The sequence below is a fragment of the Carassius carassius genome, chromosome 29, assembly GCF_963082965.1.
Source record: "Carassius carassius chromosome 29, fCarCar2.1, whole genome shotgun sequence".
NCBI classification, from domain to species: Eukaryota; Metazoa; Chordata; class Actinopteri; order Cypriniformes; family Cyprinidae; genus Carassius; species Carassius carassius.
In genome coordinates this window covers 15,277,900-15,297,997 of record NC_081783.1, presented here as the reverse complement: position 1 = coordinate 15,297,997, position 20,098 = coordinate 15,277,900, and the positions used below count along the sequence as shown (strand labels likewise).

Here is a 20,098-nt window from a genome sequence, read left to right as displayed (position 1 = left end):
TTCTGCATTTCTCCTCTCCACAGTTTCAGGCACTCCTCTTTTGTAAGTCATTTTGCATACATGTACATGTTTACCATCACCACTATTATTTATTGTTATTATTATTTATATTTATTTTAGCAATTGGCTGTTTGTGTACACTGTCTCTAATCCCAGACTGCAGAGCGTCCCCTACAGCCGAAATTAAATATTATCCTGACAGCTAAACTAAATGACAGATAACGTTAACTACCCTTCGCTATCACGAACACCCGATAAAGACTGCATGACAGATACCCTTCATATCATGAACACCGGATAACTCTTATCCATATGATTTTATGATCAGCAGTCATTTTTTTTTATTCCGGCGCGTTTTTGTGACGTCATCCTCAGCTGCGCCGAGTTTGTTATGACACTTATTTTGTAACAGAGTAAAAGAGGAGTGGTATTTGTTTGTCCACACTCAACCTGGAAAACCACGGGAAGCACTTGACCGGAGTCCCAGCCGCACATTCAGCTCACAGATGTTTCCAGCCTGTAGATATTCCCTCCGAGGTACTGTCACACTTTCACTGATGTGTAGCCAGAACGCTAACCAAACGTTGCAAACCTTTGATTCTACTAACCTGAGAGCATATATACTGTCCTATTAAGTTGTTATTAACCATGTTTACACGGTACATGGCACGAATCATGTGTTTATCTGTAGGTTTATCCGTCTAGCTAGCAGCAGTCACAGGGAAAGTAGGGTAAAGGTCACTCGAATATAGGTCAGGATGTAACTTATGTGTTCTTGTATCTGAGAGATGAACAAGAAGAACGTGTTTCTGCATTAAATATAAACATGAAACTGATTTTTTGTAAGCAAACCAGTAACTTACTGCTTCTTTTAAGTACATTAGTTGGCCTGTTACTTAAGGGAGGATTTTGTAACAGCTTTAAAGTTGATCCATTTAATTCCATTTTGGATCAACTTTATTGATATACTTACATGCACAATAAACTGTATGTTTACACAATGTGTTTGTTATACTAAACCGTTTGTTAATCCGATATGAAGTTTATATGTAACATGAGAATGGTCTTGTCTGTGTTCCATCTGTGATCTTAATTGTTTTGTATTTTATTGGTCTTTTTGCAGCACGGAGGTGTGTAGGTGCACTGAAGGCGGTTCAAGCGGAGCATGTTACTCCTCAGGTGTACTCCACACGGAGTTCCTTGTCCACTGTGCCACGAATTACCACACATTACACAGTGTACCCCAGAGACAAGGACCCGCGATGGGAAGGTCAGTTCTGTGCTGCATGTTACCTCATCACTTTATCCTCTTTAGAGGTGCGAGCGAACACATTTTGGTTGGATAGGAGTCATAAGACAGAAGGAATTTCAGATTCTTGGTTTTATTTAAAGCAAGACCCGATAATTTACAAGAGAATTTGTGTGTATAGTATACAACCCGAATTCCGGAAAAGTTGGGACGTTTTTTAAATTTTAATAAAATGAAAACTAAAGGAATTTCAAATCACATGAGCCAATATTTTATTCACAATAGAACATAGATAACGTAGCAAATGTTTAAACTAAAAAATTTTACATTTTTATCCACTTAATTAGCTCTTTTAAAATTTAATGCCTGCTACAGGTCTCAAAAAAGTTGGCAGGGGGGCAACAAATGGCTAAAAAAGCAAGCAGTTTTGAAAAGATTCAGCTGGGAGAACATCTAGTTAATTGATATCAGGTCTGTAACATGATAAGCTATAAAAGCTTTGTCTTAGAGAAGCAGAGTCTCTCAGAAGTAAAGATGGGCAGAGGCTCTCCAATCTGTGAAAGACTGCATAAAAAAATTGTGGAAAACTTTAAAAACAATGTTCCTCAACGTCAAATTGCAAATGCTTTGCAAATCTCATCATCTACAGTGCATAACATCATCAAAAGATTCAGAGAAACTGGAGAAATCTCTGTGCGTAAGGGACAAGGCCGGAGACCTTTATTGGATGCCCGTGGTCTTCGGGCTCTCAGACGACACTGCATCACTCATCGGCATGATTGTGTCAATGACATTACTAAATGGGCCCAGGAATACTTTCAGAAACCACTGTCGGTAAACACAATCCGCCGTGCCATCAGCAGATGCCAACTAAAGCTCTATCATGCAAAAAAGAAGCCATATGTGAACATGGTCCAGAAGCGCCGTCATGTCCTGTGGGGCAAGGCTCATTTAAAATGGACTATTTCAAAGTGGAATAGTGTTTTATGGTCAGACGAGTCCAAATTTGACATTCTTGTTGGAAATCACGGACGCCGTGTCCTCCGGGCTAAAGAGGAGGGAGACCTTCCAGCATGTTATCAGCGTTCAGTTCAAAAGCCAGCATCTCTGATGGTATGGGGGTGCATAAGTGCATACGGTATGGGCAGCTTGCATGTTTTGGAAGGCTCTGTGAATGCTGAAAGGTATATAAATGTTTTAGAGCAACATATGCTTCCCTCCAAACAACGTCTATTTCAGGGAAGGCCTTGTTTATTTCAACAGGACAATGCAAAACCACATACTGCAGCTATAACAACAGCATGGCTTCATCGTAGAAGAGTCCGGGTGCTAACCTGGCCTGCCTGCAGTCCAGATCTTTCACCTATAGAGAACATTTGGCGCATCATTAAACGAAAAATACGTCAAAGACGACCACGAACTCTTCAGCAGCTGGAAATCTATATAAGGCAAGAATGGGACCAAATTCCAACAGCAAAACTCCAGCAACTCATAGCCTCAATGCCCAGACGTCTTCAAACTGTTTTGAAAAGAGAAGGAGATGCTACACCATGGTAAACATGCCCTGTCCCAACTATTTTGAGACCTGTAGTAGAAATCAAAATTGAAATGAGCTCATTTTGTGCATAAAATTGTAAACTTTCTCAGTTTAAACATTTGCTATGTTATCTATGTTCTATTGTGAATAAAATATTGGCTCATGTGATTTGAAAGTCTTTTAGTTTTCATTTTATTAAAATTTAAAAAACGTCCCAACTTTTCCGGAATTCGGGTTGTATAAATAATAAATAATTGTCCATGTGATATGTGGCATGATATTATTACTCCTTTATATATAGTTGGAGTACATAAAATGTAATGTATGTATTACATAGTAAATATTAAAAATTACACATATATGATATGTATATAATTAATTATAATATTGTATACCATACCTCTCAATATCAGATTAACTGTGTCCTTTATGTTTTTTTTTTTTAAACCACTGGTTTGATAATGTTTTACTATTGTTGTGTGTGAATGTTTGTGTGTGTGTTTTCACTTTTTGTAGTTTGATTTCTGAATTTCTTGTAGTTTCATTGATTTTTTTTTTTTAAATGTGCTTTACAAATATTGTATTGTATTGTAGATGTTTAAATTTAACTGCAGGTTGTTTATTACTATAAACTTTTTTTAACAATTTGTTTACACTTTTTAAAAAATACTTTTTAATAAAATAAATAATAAAATATAATTTATAATAAAATAAAAAAGAATACGAAATAAAATACTACTGCAAAGTTCTCCACTAAATAAAATACTCTGTCTCAAACCAATATCATATAATAAAATATAATGAGAAATATAAATAAATAACTGATTACAGTGCAGCATTACCAATCGCAGCTTGTAGGCCTACTCATATTTAAAAAATATATATAACTTTTCCAAAGTGTAAAGTGCAGCATCAGCAGTTTCAGTTTTTAGACCTGCTCAGACTTCATTATTGCGTTGGAACAATCGGAATTAAGAGCAAAGGTCTGGTTAAATGCCGACGGGAGCTGCGCTTGAATTACAATCGGTTTTTTCCTAGTTGTAGTGATGTTCACACTCGCGTGATGCCTTTTAAAAATATTAGGCAGTGTTGGGGAGTAACTAGTTACATGTAACGGCGTTACGTAATTTAATTACAAAATTATTGTAACAGTAATTAGTTACAGTTACTAAGAAAAAATGAGTAATTAAATTACAGTTACTTATGAATTTTTTTACGATTACAAAGGGGATTACATTTGAATATTTACACACATCCACATACAGATTTAACTGATTTCTTTCCCAAATTGCACTGACTATTCTGAGACATACATCCTAATAATTTCCGGGATGCGGAAATACAGTCTGGTTCGTAGAATCCAGTCATAAAAACGGAATGCCTAACGCGGACGGATTATGCCACATTTTGGATGACTAAATCAAAAAAAGGTCAGTACACTTGAATCAAAACATGACATCGACTAGTGTCTGTGAATATTAAGCCCCAAAAATGCAATATATGACTTGCACATTCTGCGTGTCTGTGGAATCAGGCGCGGACTGGACACCGGGAGAACCGGGACAATTCCCGGTGGCCTGGCAGCCGATTTTGCCCCACTATTTAATATCATTATTGTATAATTGCCTGCCCAATGTACTAAAGCGATCATTTGCGAATCCGCCATTTGATAATTAAATCTCTAATAAGTCATGAATTGTTAGTCATGACTCGCGCGCTCTCTGCGCCTCCGCCAAACGGTTTGGATCAGACTCAGTAATCAATGCGAGAGAGAGAGAGAGAGAGAGAGAGAGAGAGAGAGAGAGAGAGAGAGAGAGAGAGAGAGAGAGAGAGAGAGAGAGAGAGAGAGAGAGAGAGAGAGAGAGAGAGAGAGAGAGAGAGAGAGACTATGGAAGCGCACAGCTGGAGCAAAGAAGCAGAACTCCTGTTCAGGGTTTTAGGTCAGTTTTATCTGTAAAGATGCTTTTTTTGTCTTTTGTTTTTTTATTTATTTAATCAAGCAGCAGCACGTTGCTCATCAGTCATCACTCAAAATACTATATAAAGGACATCATTATTATCTGTTGAAATGTTACAGTAGTAATTTAGCAGAAAAAAATCAGATTTTTTTTTTATAGGTTTAGGGGGAGCTACGACAGACAACAACACAACCCTTACGAAAATTAACATTTTAATATTTAACTATAAATCCAGAGAATATGGTTACTATTGTTTAACTGTGGTAACCAAAAATGTAAAATTATTTTACAAATGTATTTATTTAAAAATAAATACAAATCTATTTGCAAAAAAAAAAAAAACAAGGTTATTTTACTTTTATATAGGCTAATAAAAGCATGGTAATTTTTTGTAAGGGAAAAACATGACTCGTGTACAGTATTAGGATTTTTCTATAAAGATATTGTAGTATTGTAGAGTAGTGTATTGTAAAGTATAGTTTTGTTCAATCTTGAGTATTAAAGTCATGAGAGAGATGCATAACAGGGCAAAATAAAGAGACGGAAGAGAAAAATGGAAGTGAAGGTGCAGTTCAGGAGAGAACTTTTAATTATTTTGCATGTCCCCAAATTAAAGATTTAAACCTTTTTTATGTCAGGTCCATACAAAAAATAGTTTTGTCCATGATTTTGTTTGTATGAGTTTGAATTTTCCAGTCTGAATTTTTTTCCCAGTCCGCCCCTCCTGTAAATTAATGGCAAAGACATGGTTTCATTTACTACACAGAGGCCTACTGAAGCTCGCAGTGTTTTCAACCCCTGCCGCCTCAATATAGGAGTACACGAGCACATAAACATAATTTCTAGAACTGCTCTGTGTCACTTCATGTGCATTTTACTTATTTTGAGAAAACTATCATCATATACAGAGACAGCAGTTTAAAAAAAACACCAATGTTTCTGGAGTTTATTACACAGAATTCGTCACATGCTTATTAGATAACTGTAAGTTGATGTATATACTTTTATTTATTATTCTTTAATTTTCACAAATTTAGAAAAGTAATCAAAAAGTACTCAAAAGTAATTAGTTACATTACTTTAATAAAGTAATTGAAAAAGTTACACTACTATTACATTTTAAACAGGGTAACTTGTAATCTGTAACCTATTACATTTCCAAAGTAACCTTCCCAACACTGATATTAGGCCAGTGACACACTGGCATATTGCACCTATCAAACATAGTCTATTTTGCCGTCAATACTGTTGACGGTGTCCTTTATCAGTAGGCTTTATATTTATGCTCAACATGAAGTATAGATATTGTTGTCGTGAAGACAAGATCCTGGTCTGTCAGCGGTTTCCCTCTATGTCACCTACAGTAGCAGCAGCGCGCCAGCGCCGCGTCAGGCACGATTCTGGTGTATTTTTTTACAGTCTATGGTAAAGACACAGAAAACGCGAAGCAACTGACACGCAGCAGAAACCCACACTCACACCACGCAGCCAGTGTGTCACCAAGCCTTAGAATCAGCTGCAGGCAGGGCTGGACTGGGACAAAAAATCCCACTATATGATCATAAACACCACCCATCTTTGCACGCCCTTAATTATATGCATACCAACTCCTATTCATTAAATCACTAATGCCATGTAACGAGTGAGTATAGGAACGAGTGAGAGTTAACAGATGAAATAAGTCAAAATTTAATATTTATTAATACAGTTGAACTATACTCCACAGCGGTGAATCCTAAAACAAGCTATAAGCGGCTCTGGCATAGCAATACCAGTGTTTCTTACAGGATTTTTGTTAAAACTATGGTGGTGTGTCCTCGGTCCTTCTAGGGGGGTTCGGGGGCATGCCCCCCCCGTGAGACAATTTTGTGCATTTTAATGTTAAATTCATTAATCTGGTGCACTTTGAGAGTTCAAAATTAAAAGCTCCAACCCATATTCAGTGTGCAAATTAAACAAAGAAAAATTCAAACCTCTTTTAGTTACAGTGTCTATTTACATTACACCTATACATAATAATAGTTATAATATTAATCCAATGACAGTAATAGCCATATTTTGTAAAACAAATGCACAAAAAAATAAAGGAAACTTTCTTAATTAGTTGTACCAATTTCTATACTTGAAAGAGATAAGCACATGATCTTTTATTTTGACGCAAACTGCATCAAGCTTTTATTTTGGCGGAAAACATGGTTTACAAACGCCTCTTATTAAATTTCTAGTGAATTGCGGTAATCGTCAACTATGCAGATGTGGAAATAATCTACACTCATGACATGGCCATAAGTGTTTTGAAAGTAGTTATGCTTACCGCAGGCTCTACACTTTCTCATCTCTCTCCTGATCCTCCGTCCTCACTATCATCATCTGCCACAGGAGCTGATGAAGGTCAGAAAACATATATTTTGACACAGTTTACAGTGTCTGCTTTAAGACACTGTAAACTGTTTCTATTTTTTCACGCTATTTATCTGCACATTCCTTGCGTTTCTTCTCCATCTTTTTTTACAGATACACACTGACACTGCTGCCGCTCACTCACTCGTTTAAAGTTGTGATTGGGCCAGCCCAGTGTCAATCAAGAAAAGAGCCAATGGTCCGCTGATCTACGTGTTTCATGGGCTGGTCTGTCAGAAAAAAAAACTAACACTGACTTTGACCAATGCATTACACCGGCACAAACCCAGCGCCGCCAATTAAGCAAAACAAAACAAAACGAATGGGCCGCCGATGTACAAATTTTATGGGCTGTTTAAAAAAAAAGAAAAAGTATGAGTATGAGATATCGGCCCAAAAAGCACGTCGGCCCACCGGGCAAATGCCCGGTATGCCCAATGGCCAGTCCAGCCATGGCTGCAGGGCGGGATTTGCGCTGAATGCGGAGACTTCCGCCACTTAATATGTTTGTTTGGAAACACGAAAATGTGCCTATGTTCCGCAAACAAAATATTGCATTCGGTCATTCGGTACACACGTGCACCGAACCGAAAGCCCTGTACCGAAACGGTCCGCTACGAATACACGTACCGTTACACCCCTATGTTTTAAATTGACTTTTTGTTGTTGTTGTTGTTGTTGTAAATAGTATTATAAAGTTGTTGCTCAACATTGTACTGTAAAACATTTGCTTTTCAAGAATTTACCGATCTGAAAGATAACCTGACTGAATATAGCCTGTCACTGAAAATCATTAGCTTGCTGGTTGAGATTTGCCGCTCATTTATATTTTATATGAATAAATTAGCTGCTATATATCTCTGTAATAATGCCCATTTTATCAGCCATTGGTAGCCGAGTTGACATTTTTATGAATCTTGTCTTCTGATTATCATTGTATTTCTAGACAAAACCCACAATTAGATTTTGCATTTAATGGCACTCAGTGATTTTTGTATCAAAAAGAAGTTACTGTGATTGTCTGTTTTCATATGTTCAGGGGTGGAAATGGAGCGCTTTGCTGATGAGGCAGACGTTGTCATTGTTGGTGGAGGTCCAGCCGGCCTGTCAGCAGCCATCCGGCTGAAGCAGCTGGCCAATCAGCATGAGAAGGAGCTGCGGATTTGTGTGGTGGAGAAGGCGTCTCAGATCGGAGCTCACACGTTATCTGGAGCCTGTATAGAGCCCACTGCACTCAGTGAGCTTATTCCAGACTGGAAGGAGAGAGGGGTAAAAACGAACACACATGCACACTGTAGCCCACTTAGGATCTGTTAACAAAACACAGACTTATCAAAATACTATATTCCTATTTGAAATGCAAAATAAAAAAAATTAAATAATAAAAAATAGCTATAAAAAATATGGGAAATATGTTGCCATTCTGATTTACTGTCATGTTATCGATGAGCTTTTCCTGATTGTGTTGACACTTGGACCAACGATGGCCATGACACTGATTTTGATCCATGTCTAACAGGCTCCACTGAACACTCCAGTTACAGAGGACAAGTTTTCCATTTTGACAGAAAAATACCGCATTCCTGTTCCAATATTACCAGGTAGACTATTGCTATTGCATAAGGCCCATTTTAGAGAGTTATAAAGCTTCACAATTTGAGTTACATAATGTAAAAAAAACGAATAAAAAAAATAATAAATGAATAAATTGTCTACTTGCTACATTGTCCTCAATGGTTTTATAAACTATTGTCAGGTTTTGCTGTATTTGGATGAGCAGCTGTCTGGGTGACTCGCCAATGTACTAGATTTATAAAATAATACATAATACTCTAATACATGAAATAAGTATGCTTGACCAAAGTTCTTGTGGGGAGAAGAATTTATTGAAGATACCAGACTTTTATACACCGTAACAAATGTGCTACAAACAATACAATGACACCCCGTGGAGAGCCAATGATAGTGAAACCTCATGAAGACCTGATGGGCTAATTATATGGGCCATTTGGGTCACACGTTTGTAAACAGAGTTTCAGTTGTTTGCATCTGAGGCACAGTCAAAATGTAAATGCTTCTGGCTTGAAGTGCACATAATCTTTCACTATACAAGCTTTTGAAGATTTTTAAGACAGGTTCTGTCACAAGGATGCAATTAAATGCAATTTGTGAACACAGGACTTCCGATGAATAACCATGGAAACTACCTAGTTCGTCTGGGGCATTTTGTACGCTGGCTTGGGGAGCAGGCGGAGGAGCTGGGAGTCGAGCTGTATCCAGGCTACGCAGCAGCTGAGGTCAGGATGACTTCCTTATGTGAATCTACTTGTAGTTTATTTTTTTTGATGGTGATTGATGTGCTTTACGTATTAAAATTACAATTTATAGTTGACAAACTCTTGTTAACCTGTCTTTTTCCAATAATTTATTTAATTTTTTAATTTTTATTTTTTTATATATATATATAAACACAGGTGCTGTTTCATGAGGATGGCAGTGTAAAGGGAATTGCAACCAATGATGTTGGCATTGCTAAAGATGGCTCTCCAAAGGTTTTTTTTTATGTCAATATACCTTCCAGTACAGAACATGCAAATACCCTAAATACAAATAAAACTTTAAAAACACCTTTTACGTGTTTTTAAAGTTTTATTTGTATTTTTTATATATATACATAAGAATAATTATTAGTCTAAAGCGGTCTGCAGAATGTTCACATCAAGGCCAAATTAATTACAACTAAAGATTGCAGTGAGAAAAAATAGAAGGCTAACTGTGGGTAAAGTGATTCAGCTATGCAGATGGCATATTCATGTGCTATTACCACAACATTTCACGCTCTGTTGAACTCCTCCAGGATGTTTTTGAGAGAGGCATGGAGCTCCACGCTAAGGTCACTATGTTTGGTGAAGGCTGTCACGGACACTTGGCCAAGCAGCTCTACAAGCAGTTCAATCTCAGGGAGAACTGTGAACCGCAGACGTATGCTATCGGTCTCAAAGAGGTACGAAACCCCTCTATGCTTCGATGATGCTTTAAACTTACATAAATATTTTCCTTCAGTGACCACGTTTGAAGTGAAATCAGCTAGTTCAGTTTCACGTTTGGAGTCACTGCTTTCATATAAAAGCTTGATGCGATTTTTATGAACTGATGAATACAAAACAAAACACTGCTTTCTTTTAGCTTTGGGTTATTGATGAGAAGAAGTGGTGCCCAGGACGGGCAGAGCACTCAGTTGGCTGGCCTCTAAACAGGAACACGTACGGAGGCTCCTTCTTATACCACCTCAATGAGGGAGAACCATTGGTAGCCCTGGGATTCGTTGTAAGTCATCTTATTCCTGAACCTTCTGGGTCGAACTCTGATTGAAGACATTGTTTCATTGGATTTGCAAACGTCCTCTTTGAAGCCTTAATCTTAGAGCAGAATGTTCTGGATTGATGTCTTTGTCAGGATGCTTTGATCTTTACAGATACGATTGACCTCGTTCATCATATTCTTTTATGAGCTAATATAACGTGTGAAAAGGCTTTCAACTTTTTGAAGTTGATTCTGGTCAGGGTTTGTCATGAGGACATTCGCTTATCCTGCTGATGATGTAGCATATCAAAATGACTTTTTTTCCCAATCACTTTTAAGAGGCATTTCACGGATTGCTTGTGATTCATAGAAAATAGTCTCAATTCCAGACATCTTGAGGAGTTCGGCAGTGATGACGGGCTATTATCCAATGTCGTCATGGCCCAGGACGGTACTCAGACTGATTGGTCACAGGTGTCTGGAGATACAGTGCAGCGTTTGATTGACAAAACTAAATCAAATCTCATGATTGCTCTGAATTGTTTGTTCCTTAAATACATTTAATTTGCTTGCTGAGCTGTTAGCAGAGGTATTGCAGTTTTGAGATACACAGTGTGAGAATACACTAATGTTCAGAAGTCTGGGGTCAGTAAGATTTTTTATTTATTTAAAAAAAAATTATTATGAATTAATACAGCAAAGATGACAGTAAGATAATTATAGTGTTACAAAAGACTTCTATTTTAAATATTTTTATATTCATCAAAGAATCCTAAAAAAATGTCTCAAGGTTTCCACAAAAATATTAAGTAGCACAACTGTTTTTAACATTAATAATAATAAAAATGTTTTTTAAGCATCAAAACAACAAAGAAAGATTTATAAATGGTCATGTGACACTGGAGTAATGACTGCTGAAAATTCAGCTTTGCCATCATAGGAATAAAATGTATTAAGTTGAAAAACTGCTTTTTTTATTTGTACTATTTCACAATTATTACTATATTTTTGGTCAGCGTAGACTGAAAACATAAAAAAAAAAAAAAAAGTTCCCTACCTTAGCCTTTTGATCTGTATGGTATTTGGGCCAAATACCATGATATTAAAGGCTTTTTCAGCTCACCTTAGCAGGTAACAGTAAGCAAGGAGGGCAGAGCTTTGCAAACAGTCAGTGCAGTTATTCTGTTCTGCTGAACTGCAGATATGTTTGTGTATGTCTCCTCAGGTAGGTTTGGACTACACAAATCCCTATCTGAGCCCATTCAGGGAATTCCAGCGTTGGAAGCATCACCCATCTATAATGTCAACCCTGGAGGGTGGCAACAGGATAGCATATGGAGCCAGAGCCCTCAACGAAGGAGGTTTCCAGGCATGTCAGCAACTTGAAATTCTCAGTATATATTCTTCTGTTTTCTCATGATTAACTTCTCTCATTCGTGATCTCCCCTCCAGTCGATTCCTAAACTGACATTCCCAGGTGGTATGCTGATAGGGTGCAGTCCTGGCTTCATGAACGTGCCCAAGATCAAAGGCACACACACAGCCATGAAGAGTGGCATGCTGGCGGCCGAGAATGCCTTCAGCAAAATCACAGATGACAATCTGCAGTCAGAAACATCAGGTAGCCAACCCAGACATCTTTGCAAATTAGCTGAGGTGTAACTCACAGGGTAGTAAACATAGTCTAGGAATATTAGAATAAATATAAGGTGTCCAGGTATCCTAAACGGGGTATGTTTTTTGTTCTTTTCCCTCCTCTGTTAGGTCTTTATATTCCTGAATATGAAGAAGCTTTTAAAAAATCCTGGATCTGGAAGGAGTTGTATTCTGTGAGGAACATCAGACCATCGTTCCATAACTATTTTGGTCTCTACGGAGGAATGGTGTACACTGGAATATTCTACTGGATTTTCAGAGGAAAAGAACCATGGACTCTGAAGCATATAGGTAAGAACAAAGAAACGCATTATGAAATGTTTGCTTGGTTATAACAAAAGCTTTTCATTTGAATCTAACATTGCAAGTAGATGCAAATTCTGAGCTATAAAGTCAGTGCAGTGTATTTGTATTTGCTTTATATATGTATATGTATTGAGCACAGGAAATGGGCATACTTTGAAAAGTTGAGTTAATGTCATATTAATGTCCATTAATGAGTGAATTTTAGACTTTTAAGATACTTCTATAGATGGAAAATCCATCTAGACCCCTAAACCTACCAATTTCCATTATGTTATGTATTTATGTATTCTCATATATGTATTCTCTATTCTCAATTCAGAGTCACCTGCTCCTAAATGTAATGAACTAACTTTGGTTAGCCAGAGGGCCCCTTCCTGCCTGAGCAGGCAGTTCTTACACAGAATTAGCTTCGGTTAGGGCCAGACTGCATGCTAAGTCAGACATGTTGCTATGCAAGGCTACTACTCAGTTCACTATAGCAGTGGACATCTGCCATCTGTTGCAATTAATTTTGTAAATTATTTTATGGTAAACAAATGAATTTACTGTAGGTCTAGACTCTGCTCAGCTGAAGCCGGCTAAAGACTGTACACCCATCGAGTATCCGAAGCCTGATGGGAAGATCAGCTTTGATCTGTTGTCATCTGTAGCCTTGAGTGGGACCAATCATGAGCATGACCAGCCACCCCATCTGACGCTGAAAGATGATAGTGTTCCCGTAGCCCAAAACCTTGCCATTTACGATGGCCCAGAGCAGAGGTTTTGTCCTGCTGGTATGTAACTAATGCTCTCTCAGTGTTTCTGCTGCATTTAGGGATAGAGACAAAACGTTTTAGTTGCACCTGATAATACAAGATCAATGAGCTTGACATGTTGAGCCTGATGAAAACATCTGGTGAACAAGCTGCCAGTGTTTAGACATGTTTTCCCTGCTGTCCCACAGGTGTATACGAGTATGTTCCTCTGGAGACGAGCGATGGCATGAGATTACAGATCAACGCACAGAACTGCGTCCACTGTAAGACCTGTGATATCAAAGACCCCAGCCAGAACATCAACTGGGTTGTGCCTGAGGGCAGTGGAGGACCAGCCTACAACGGCTTGTGATTCAGTAGTACATATCGTTTTTATTATTGGGCACATCACACAAGTTCAGAATCGTTTTACTTAACTTTCAGGGCTAAAACTTTTAAAGACTTTAGAGTCCTTCTGATGTGCCTAAGGAGCAGAAAGTCCTCAGATCGTGTGTGATATGAGTTTGAAGTGTAATTATATAAAGTGGCTTTGCATATTTCAGGTTTGATCAAATTGTAACATTTGAAATAATTGTATATGTAATGTCCATCAAAGGAATGTCAAAAGATGAAGGATCATGATGGATTAACCAGTGGACGTGATGCGGTTAGCTGTAAATTGACAGTTTTGTATATTTTGTCAAAGTAGGTAACTGTAACTGGTAGAAATAAATTAATTATTCCATTCTGTCGGTATGTTTTATAGAACTACAAACACAAAAATCCCTGAAAATATCAATTGTTTTATTTCACACAACTGACAGGACTGAATCTCATTTCATCAAAAGAAAAAAAAAAATTCCTATTCTTTCTTGAACAGTAATCAATACAAGACATCTTTAGATCAACTTACTAAAAATGCACAAACCTTTTTTCATTCACTCACAGACAAATCGTTTTATAACACCGCAGACAAAATGAAATCTCCTTCCCAACTGGAAATTTCATATTTATCCCAAATGAAATACTCCAATGCCTTCTTTCCCCAGCGTTAGACTAAAATACTAAGACACAAGTGCAGGTAGGTCGGTGTGGAGTGAGATCAGTTTCAGTTACGCAAACATTTTGGCATAAATCTTCTTTTCTTTCTCTTTCTCTTCCTTCACTTGCTGCTTCACTTTCAGCATTTCATTTCCAATCGCTGAAACCAGAGAAAGGAAAATGTTAAATATATATATAAATATATATTCACAAATCATAAAAGGTTTTTTAAACCAAATTCAGAATTTGTAAAGCGCCGTTTAACCTTTGTCATCTGGTGCAATCTCCTGTGCTTTCTTCAGATCAATCTGCAGTTTAAAAACAGAAAAGATAAGTGCTCTTAAGAAATAAACAGTCATGTAAATTGGAGCAATTTTCTTTTTTTGTAAGACTGATTCATTTAAACTTTTAAAGCAACTCTATGTAACCTTTTCAGTGTTAAAAATTTTCAAAATGTATATAATGAGCGAGTACATCATAAATTCATCTACCAAACCACCTTTTTGTCTTATCCCAAATCACTACGGTACATTTATAATAAGTGATTTTTTTTTCCCGCTGCGGAGTAACAGATACCTGCGTGAATCACCATAGACATAAACTTGGTTAGAATGTTCTTCCCTGGGATGCGTGTAGTTTGTTTATTAACCGCTAGAGTGCCAAAATTCACATAGTGTTGCTTTAATATCTGTCTTTGTTCTACATTCAGTAATTAGATTGATTCTCTCTGACAAAAGCAAAGCTCTCAGACCGAGAGAATTTGCAGTTTACTAATGAATTAAACAGTTTTCCTGAATAACAAGTCCTGTTAACTAGTTCTAAATTAAACTGTCAAAGATTGTTCTCAATGTAGATTCTCAAACTATTTGTGGCTGAATTAAAAATGTTGAATGATCAGTTGTCTTTAGGCTGATTAGCTACAGTATGTGCAAAAACTGTGAGCAACTGTTTTGGTAGTTCTCAGATATCTGAGGTCTCAGGTGGGCTTCTCTGTTCGTTCGACTGAAAACGTTTGCGAACCACTAATTTAGAGTTGGAAGAATGTGTATTTCTGTCCATGTAGTGTTGGTACCATGGCCTTGTTGAATTCTTTAAGTCCCTGCCAGGCCTGAGCTCTCCTGAACAACGCTTTAGTGTTTTTCTGGTTAAGCTCCAGGGCCTGAGAAAAACAAAAAACAAAAAAAACACAACTATGTTTATGTTATAATACATGAACATCACAATCACCCCACAAACAAGGATAAAATAAACTTTTACAGGCCATTTCAAGAAATCTGAATCTATTAAAACTGTTCCCTAAATAGAGAGAGAGTGTGTCTTGTGATCTATAAACGGTAGCAGCCGTGACAAGGTTATTTCAAGAGCGGTGAAAAGCTGAGGTACGTCATTATAAAACATCAAGGCCCTTTGCTTCTTATATCCTGTAACCCGGATGCAACTGGACACTATTCAGTCGGCTCAATGTCAGAAGGTCCCATGTTACCTCATCACAGCTCTCAATAGCTTCCTGCCAGAGATTGAGTTTGAGTTTGCAGGCGGCCGTGTTGAGAATGCAGCTCAGGGCCGTGGGCTCCAGCTTTTTTTGGGCACTATCATCTTCCAAGGTGTTTCCACAAGTCTCTAGATACCTGTGGACCAAAACAACCTTTGCTGGGTTATAGTGATGCATACAGACATGTTGTAGTCACAGTGTTGTCCAACAACGCTCCCTTTAGATTACACAGTTAGAAATCTTGCATGTCAAACAGGTGCTTAAGGAAATGTCATCATGACATAAGGCATTTTGAGGAAAGAAACCTCAACTATAACAGCATGGTTGAAAATGTTTGACAAATCGAAATCAAGTGTGAAAAGCTGTCTCCTTAATGTCATGGTGCAAACGTAATGCAATAATGGGGCTTAATGGCAGACTAGACAAGTGTTCACCTGAGAGCTTTTGAATATTTCTTGATGGCCGACTGCCAGTTCTGAGCCTTGAAGAAGTTATTCCCGATGTTTTTCACATCCTCTGCCACAGACAAGACTTTGTTGGTCTAGAAAGAGAATTTCGAATAAAGTTTTTTCATTTTTCTTAGCATGTAAATCACATCCCAGCTATAATTTTATATAATACATTGTAATATGTTACATATTGTGGCAGACTCCAAAACGACTGCCATTATACAAGTATCCTTAGAAAGCTTAGGCGTTCCTTTTTCCTTTCTAGTGCATACATTCAAAATGAGTTTCTGAGTTAAAGTGATTCTGGATTTAATAAGGCAGGTGATATATAGTATAGAGTATATGCAAGTGAAGATGAAGAAATATAATGACATCTTTAAAGTCCACGTCAGAGTCCTCTGGGAAGTCTGGGTATGTGTCTCCTGAACCGTCATTAGGTGCAATGCCCCAGTTATCACCTTCCTTATGTTCTCCACATTCAGCAATAATGCAGGGCTGAGAGAAAGAGAGATGATGGTTACAATCAATCTAAATATTCTGTTGCTCACTCGAATAAAGAAAATACTTCATTTCCTTACTGGAGAGAAAAATGGTCACACACACACACACACACACACACACACACACAATGCCTACTTTGAAAACATTAATTCATCACACTTAGCTAGTTCACCTGTGCAGAACATGCGACAGACTAAATTTGCAGATGATTAAATCTTGATTAGGGTGACTAAATGACTGTGAAAGAAAGATCTCAGAAATAGCTGTCTTTCAGGACCAGTTAAGATCTCTTGTCGCTTTATAGTTCCAAGCATGAAAGCAGTTGTCACAATGCCATGATGCATTTAAGAAGTCAAAGATGTTTGCGTGTTTTTAACATGGTCACCTTCACAGGATTGTCGTCCTTTGTTTCCATCCCCTCCAGCATCTTCACCACCCCCATTCCCTTCAGCACCTGGCCGAAGACGACATGTTTGTCATCCAGGTGCGGTGTGGGAACCGTGGTTATGAAAAACTGTGAGCCATTGGTGTTGGGGCCGGCATTCGCCATGCTGAGCAGCCCCTCTCTGTCATGCTGGGGGGAAACCAGAGCGAAAGACCACCGGATTACTAAAGCACAATCATCTGACAAGTAAAACCAAAGCTTTATCTGCGTCTCATTTTATCCTCAGAGCACACACCAGGAAATTAGCGGATGCCTCAGGAAGATAGATCAAGTGCTGTATTTGGTTTATTTAATATCATAGCGATTACACAGACTGATGGCTTTGATTAATTAAAGGAAAAATTCACTAAATAAATGGACAGTTTGTCAGGGAATATGTGCATTAAACAAGGGTTGACATATGTCGGGGAGGGGTGGTGTGCGATATATCGCATGTAGATCACTGACAAGCTACACAATATCGCATTCATTATCGCAGATGAATCGCCTTCGATAATGAACTCGATACTGCGTAGCTTGTCAGTGATCTACAGCTCTGTCTATTAAATGCCGCTCCATTTGAAAGCAGGTGATGGCGATTTACCGCTAATCAGAGAACCGGCTTTACTGACAAAATGCATGTGACAATCGCACGCAATATATTGCCCATTCCTACCAGAATCTTATCATGATTTCTACAATTTTCAAGAGAATCATTAATTACATTTGTGTTACAGGAGTGGAACAAAATGTCATCTTATTTTTGGGGGAAATAGTCTTTATAGCGAAGGCACTCTGTGGTACCTTGTAGTAAAAGTTTTCATCCTCAAACTTGTCCCCATAGATGCTCTCTCCTCCGGTTCCATTCTGATTAGAAAAGTCTCCACCCTGGACCATAAATTTCTTGATGACTGAGGGGTACAAAAATAAATACAAATGATTAAATAAGAATCATTACTGAATGAGATTTAGACTCATGAGATGAGTTTTCTAGAGAGGGGATTTCCAGTTGTATGTCATGTGCCAATTGTTATAGTTTGAAATGATTATACTTGATACATATGCGTCTAATTAAAACAACAACAACAAAAAATTACTTTTACAAATTATACTCTAGCAAGCATGAAATGAAATGAAAAATGAAAAAGTTTAGAGCTTGGCATTAAAGCGGGCAAGAGAGTATATAGTAATTTCCCTAAAATATCCAGGCCTGGAAATCCTAGAAACCATTGCCTGATTTCTCCAGGTTTCCACGATTGTGGGAACCCTGCGCATTAGATCATTACATGCGTCTCCATGTAAACGGGAGGTCAGGAAACTCACTGCGGTGGAATGGACAGCCCTTGAAGTGCAGTGGTTTTCCGGTGCTTTTACCGATCCCTTTCTCGCCGGTACAAAGAGCACGGAAATTCTCTGCTGTCTTAGGGACCACATCAGCAAAGAGCTCAAACACTATACGGCCAACTGCAAAGAGATAAAAACAGCAGGAATGAATCATCAGACTGTTTCATTGATCTTTACTTATGAATGAGATATTACATATTTTTACTGATGTTATACTTTTACATTTTATTTCAATCCCTATGTCCTTTTTTGTACATTTGATATGCCATTCTGACCATATTGAGAGCTTCAAGTCTACTGTTTAATTTTCAAAGGAGTTACTGTATCAGAAGGGTAGAAATGTGCAGTGACCGTTTCTCTTATTTATTGCCTTTTCGTAATTTGTATTTTTGAATATTGCTGAAACATGAAATGAAGTAACACATGTAATGTTTCTCATGTAAAAAAATCACTCCTATGTACACTCATCTATAATAAAGTAAACTAAGTTATATGATTTCAATCTTAAAGTATGCATATTTAATAATATTTTAACACAATCTGAAGGAGACATAAACATTTACTGCACAACGCGTAAATAGTACACCATCCACTTAATGCCAGATTTACACTGATTTTCTAAACAGTTGAATCTGTGGTTGAGTTCAGTGCATCTATTTCTGTCTCTTTCTTCTCTGCAGTTCCAGGCATGTGGCAGAACACAGCAGCATGCGGTCATTCGGCTTCTTTCTAAAGAAAAATAAAAGATTCTGACCTCTTCCGCCACCGATATCTACGTCAAAGAATACCCGAGGGTTGTCTGCGTTTCCAGGCTTGGCTTCAGGTGTTGGGTTTGACATTTTCTTTGATTTTGATAAGGAAATGGTTCTAGTCTGAATGGACGGGTCACTGGAATATTCTATGAAAGGAAAGCAGTAGTAAAGTTGTAACTGAAGCATAAGTGAGCGTGTAGCGCCCTCTACTGCTATGGAGTCTAGTTCAGTGCGAGACCTACTTGGACTGCTTGGTTTGAAAAATATAATTCCTACTGTATATGCGACGTCATAAGGACGTCATCTGAAAGCTGAATAAAAAAATGTCAGGATAGGACAATATCTTGCCGAGATACAACAAGTTCTTAGCAATGTGTATCTATTAGAAATTACGTTTTGATATATTTGCGGTAGCACTAAATATCTTCATGGAACATGATCTTTACTTAATATCATAATGATTTTTGGCATAAAAGAAAAATCGATCATTTTGACCCATACAATGTTTTGATGTCTATCGCTACAAATATACCTGTGTTACTTATCAAAAGCACAGCATAATTGTGCCCATATTTCCTTTCACAAGCATGTCAACATTATTTTATTATTACTGAGACCCTATCAAAAAAATTAAAAATTAAATGACCATAGCAAAACATAAAATAAATAGCTTGAACCTATTGCAACCTGCACTGTGTGGTTAAATAGATATCATTTTAATCTAATACAGTTACTAATGATATGAATGATTGATGAATATCAATGGTCTTTGCCATTTTCTTAGTAAACAAGATTTTTCGGTTTTCATTAGAAAAGACCCATTTTGCTCAAAGAAAATATTACAATATTGTACCTAATCATTTGAAAAAAAATCCAGTCAAGGTTTCCCTGAAGAAGGCAATAATAAAGAATTGCAGCTGAGGATGGTTGTGTCTGTTTGTCTCAAGATACT

General features: G+C 37.5%; 2 protein-coding genes across 2 annotated transcripts; one reads left to right on the top strand and one right to left on the bottom strand.

Annotated features, from left to right (window-relative positions):
- Nucleotides 1-378: 378 nt before the first annotated feature.
- etfdh (electron transfer flavoprotein dehydrogenase) lies at nt 379-13,888 on the top strand. The gene is made up of 13 exons (XM_059516014.1): nt 379-537; nt 1,124-1,270; nt 8,184-8,413; nt 8,664-8,745; nt 9,323-9,441; nt 9,619-9,696; nt 10,002-10,148; nt 10,331-10,471; nt 11,673-11,816; nt 11,900-12,068; nt 12,212-12,394; nt 12,961-13,182; nt 13,353-13,888. The coding sequence occupies exons 1-13, from the start codon at nt 507-509 to the stop codon at nt 13,514-13,516; spliced, it is 1,857 nt and encodes a 618-aa protein (XP_059371997.1). The 5' UTR covers nt 379-506; the 3' UTR covers nt 13,517-13,888.
- A 109-nt stretch (nt 13,889-13,997) lies between these two features.
- On the bottom strand, nt 13,998-19,315 carry ppid (peptidylprolyl isomerase D). Its single transcript, XM_059516015.1, has 10 exons — nt 19,149-19,315; nt 18,374-18,514; nt 17,855-17,961; nt 17,012-17,200; nt 16,498-16,620; nt 16,111-16,217; nt 15,668-15,812; nt 15,257-15,343; nt 14,450-14,492; nt 13,998-14,344 (listed from the first exon to the last, which is right to left on the bottom strand). The coding sequence occupies exons 1-10, from the start codon at nt 19,231-19,233 to the stop codon at nt 14,256-14,258; spliced, it is 1,116 nt and encodes a 371-aa protein (XP_059371998.1). The 5' UTR covers nt 19,234-19,315; the 3' UTR covers nt 13,998-14,255.
- Between the last annotated feature and the right edge of the window lie 783 nt (nt 19,316-20,098).

Bases quoted from the DNA above. Each gene is read 5' to 3' on its own strand.
- etfdh (XM_059516014.1), top strand. From the start codon at position 507: ATGTTTCCAGCCTGTAGATATTCCCTCCGAG. The intron at 10,472-11,672 runs GTAAGTCATCTT...ATGTCTCCTCAG, and splicing joins TGGTAGCCCTGGGATTCGTT to GTAGGTTTGGACTACACAAA. The intron at 13,183-13,352 runs GTATGTAACTAA...GCTGTCCCACAG, and splicing joins GCAGAGGTTTTGTCCTGCTG to GTGTATACGAGTATGTTCCT.
- ppid (XM_059516015.1), bottom strand. From the start codon at position 19,233: ATGTCAAACCCAACACCTGAAGCCAAGCCTGGAAACGCAGACAACCCT. The intron at 16,621-17,011 runs GTGACCATGTTA...TCTTTCTCTCAG, and splicing joins AGGACGACAATCCTGTGAAG to CCCTGCATTATTGCTGAATG. The intron at 16,218-16,497 runs GTCATTATATTT...TTCTCTTTCTAG, and splicing joins CTGACGTGGACTTTAAAGAT to ACCAACAAAGTCTTGTCTGT.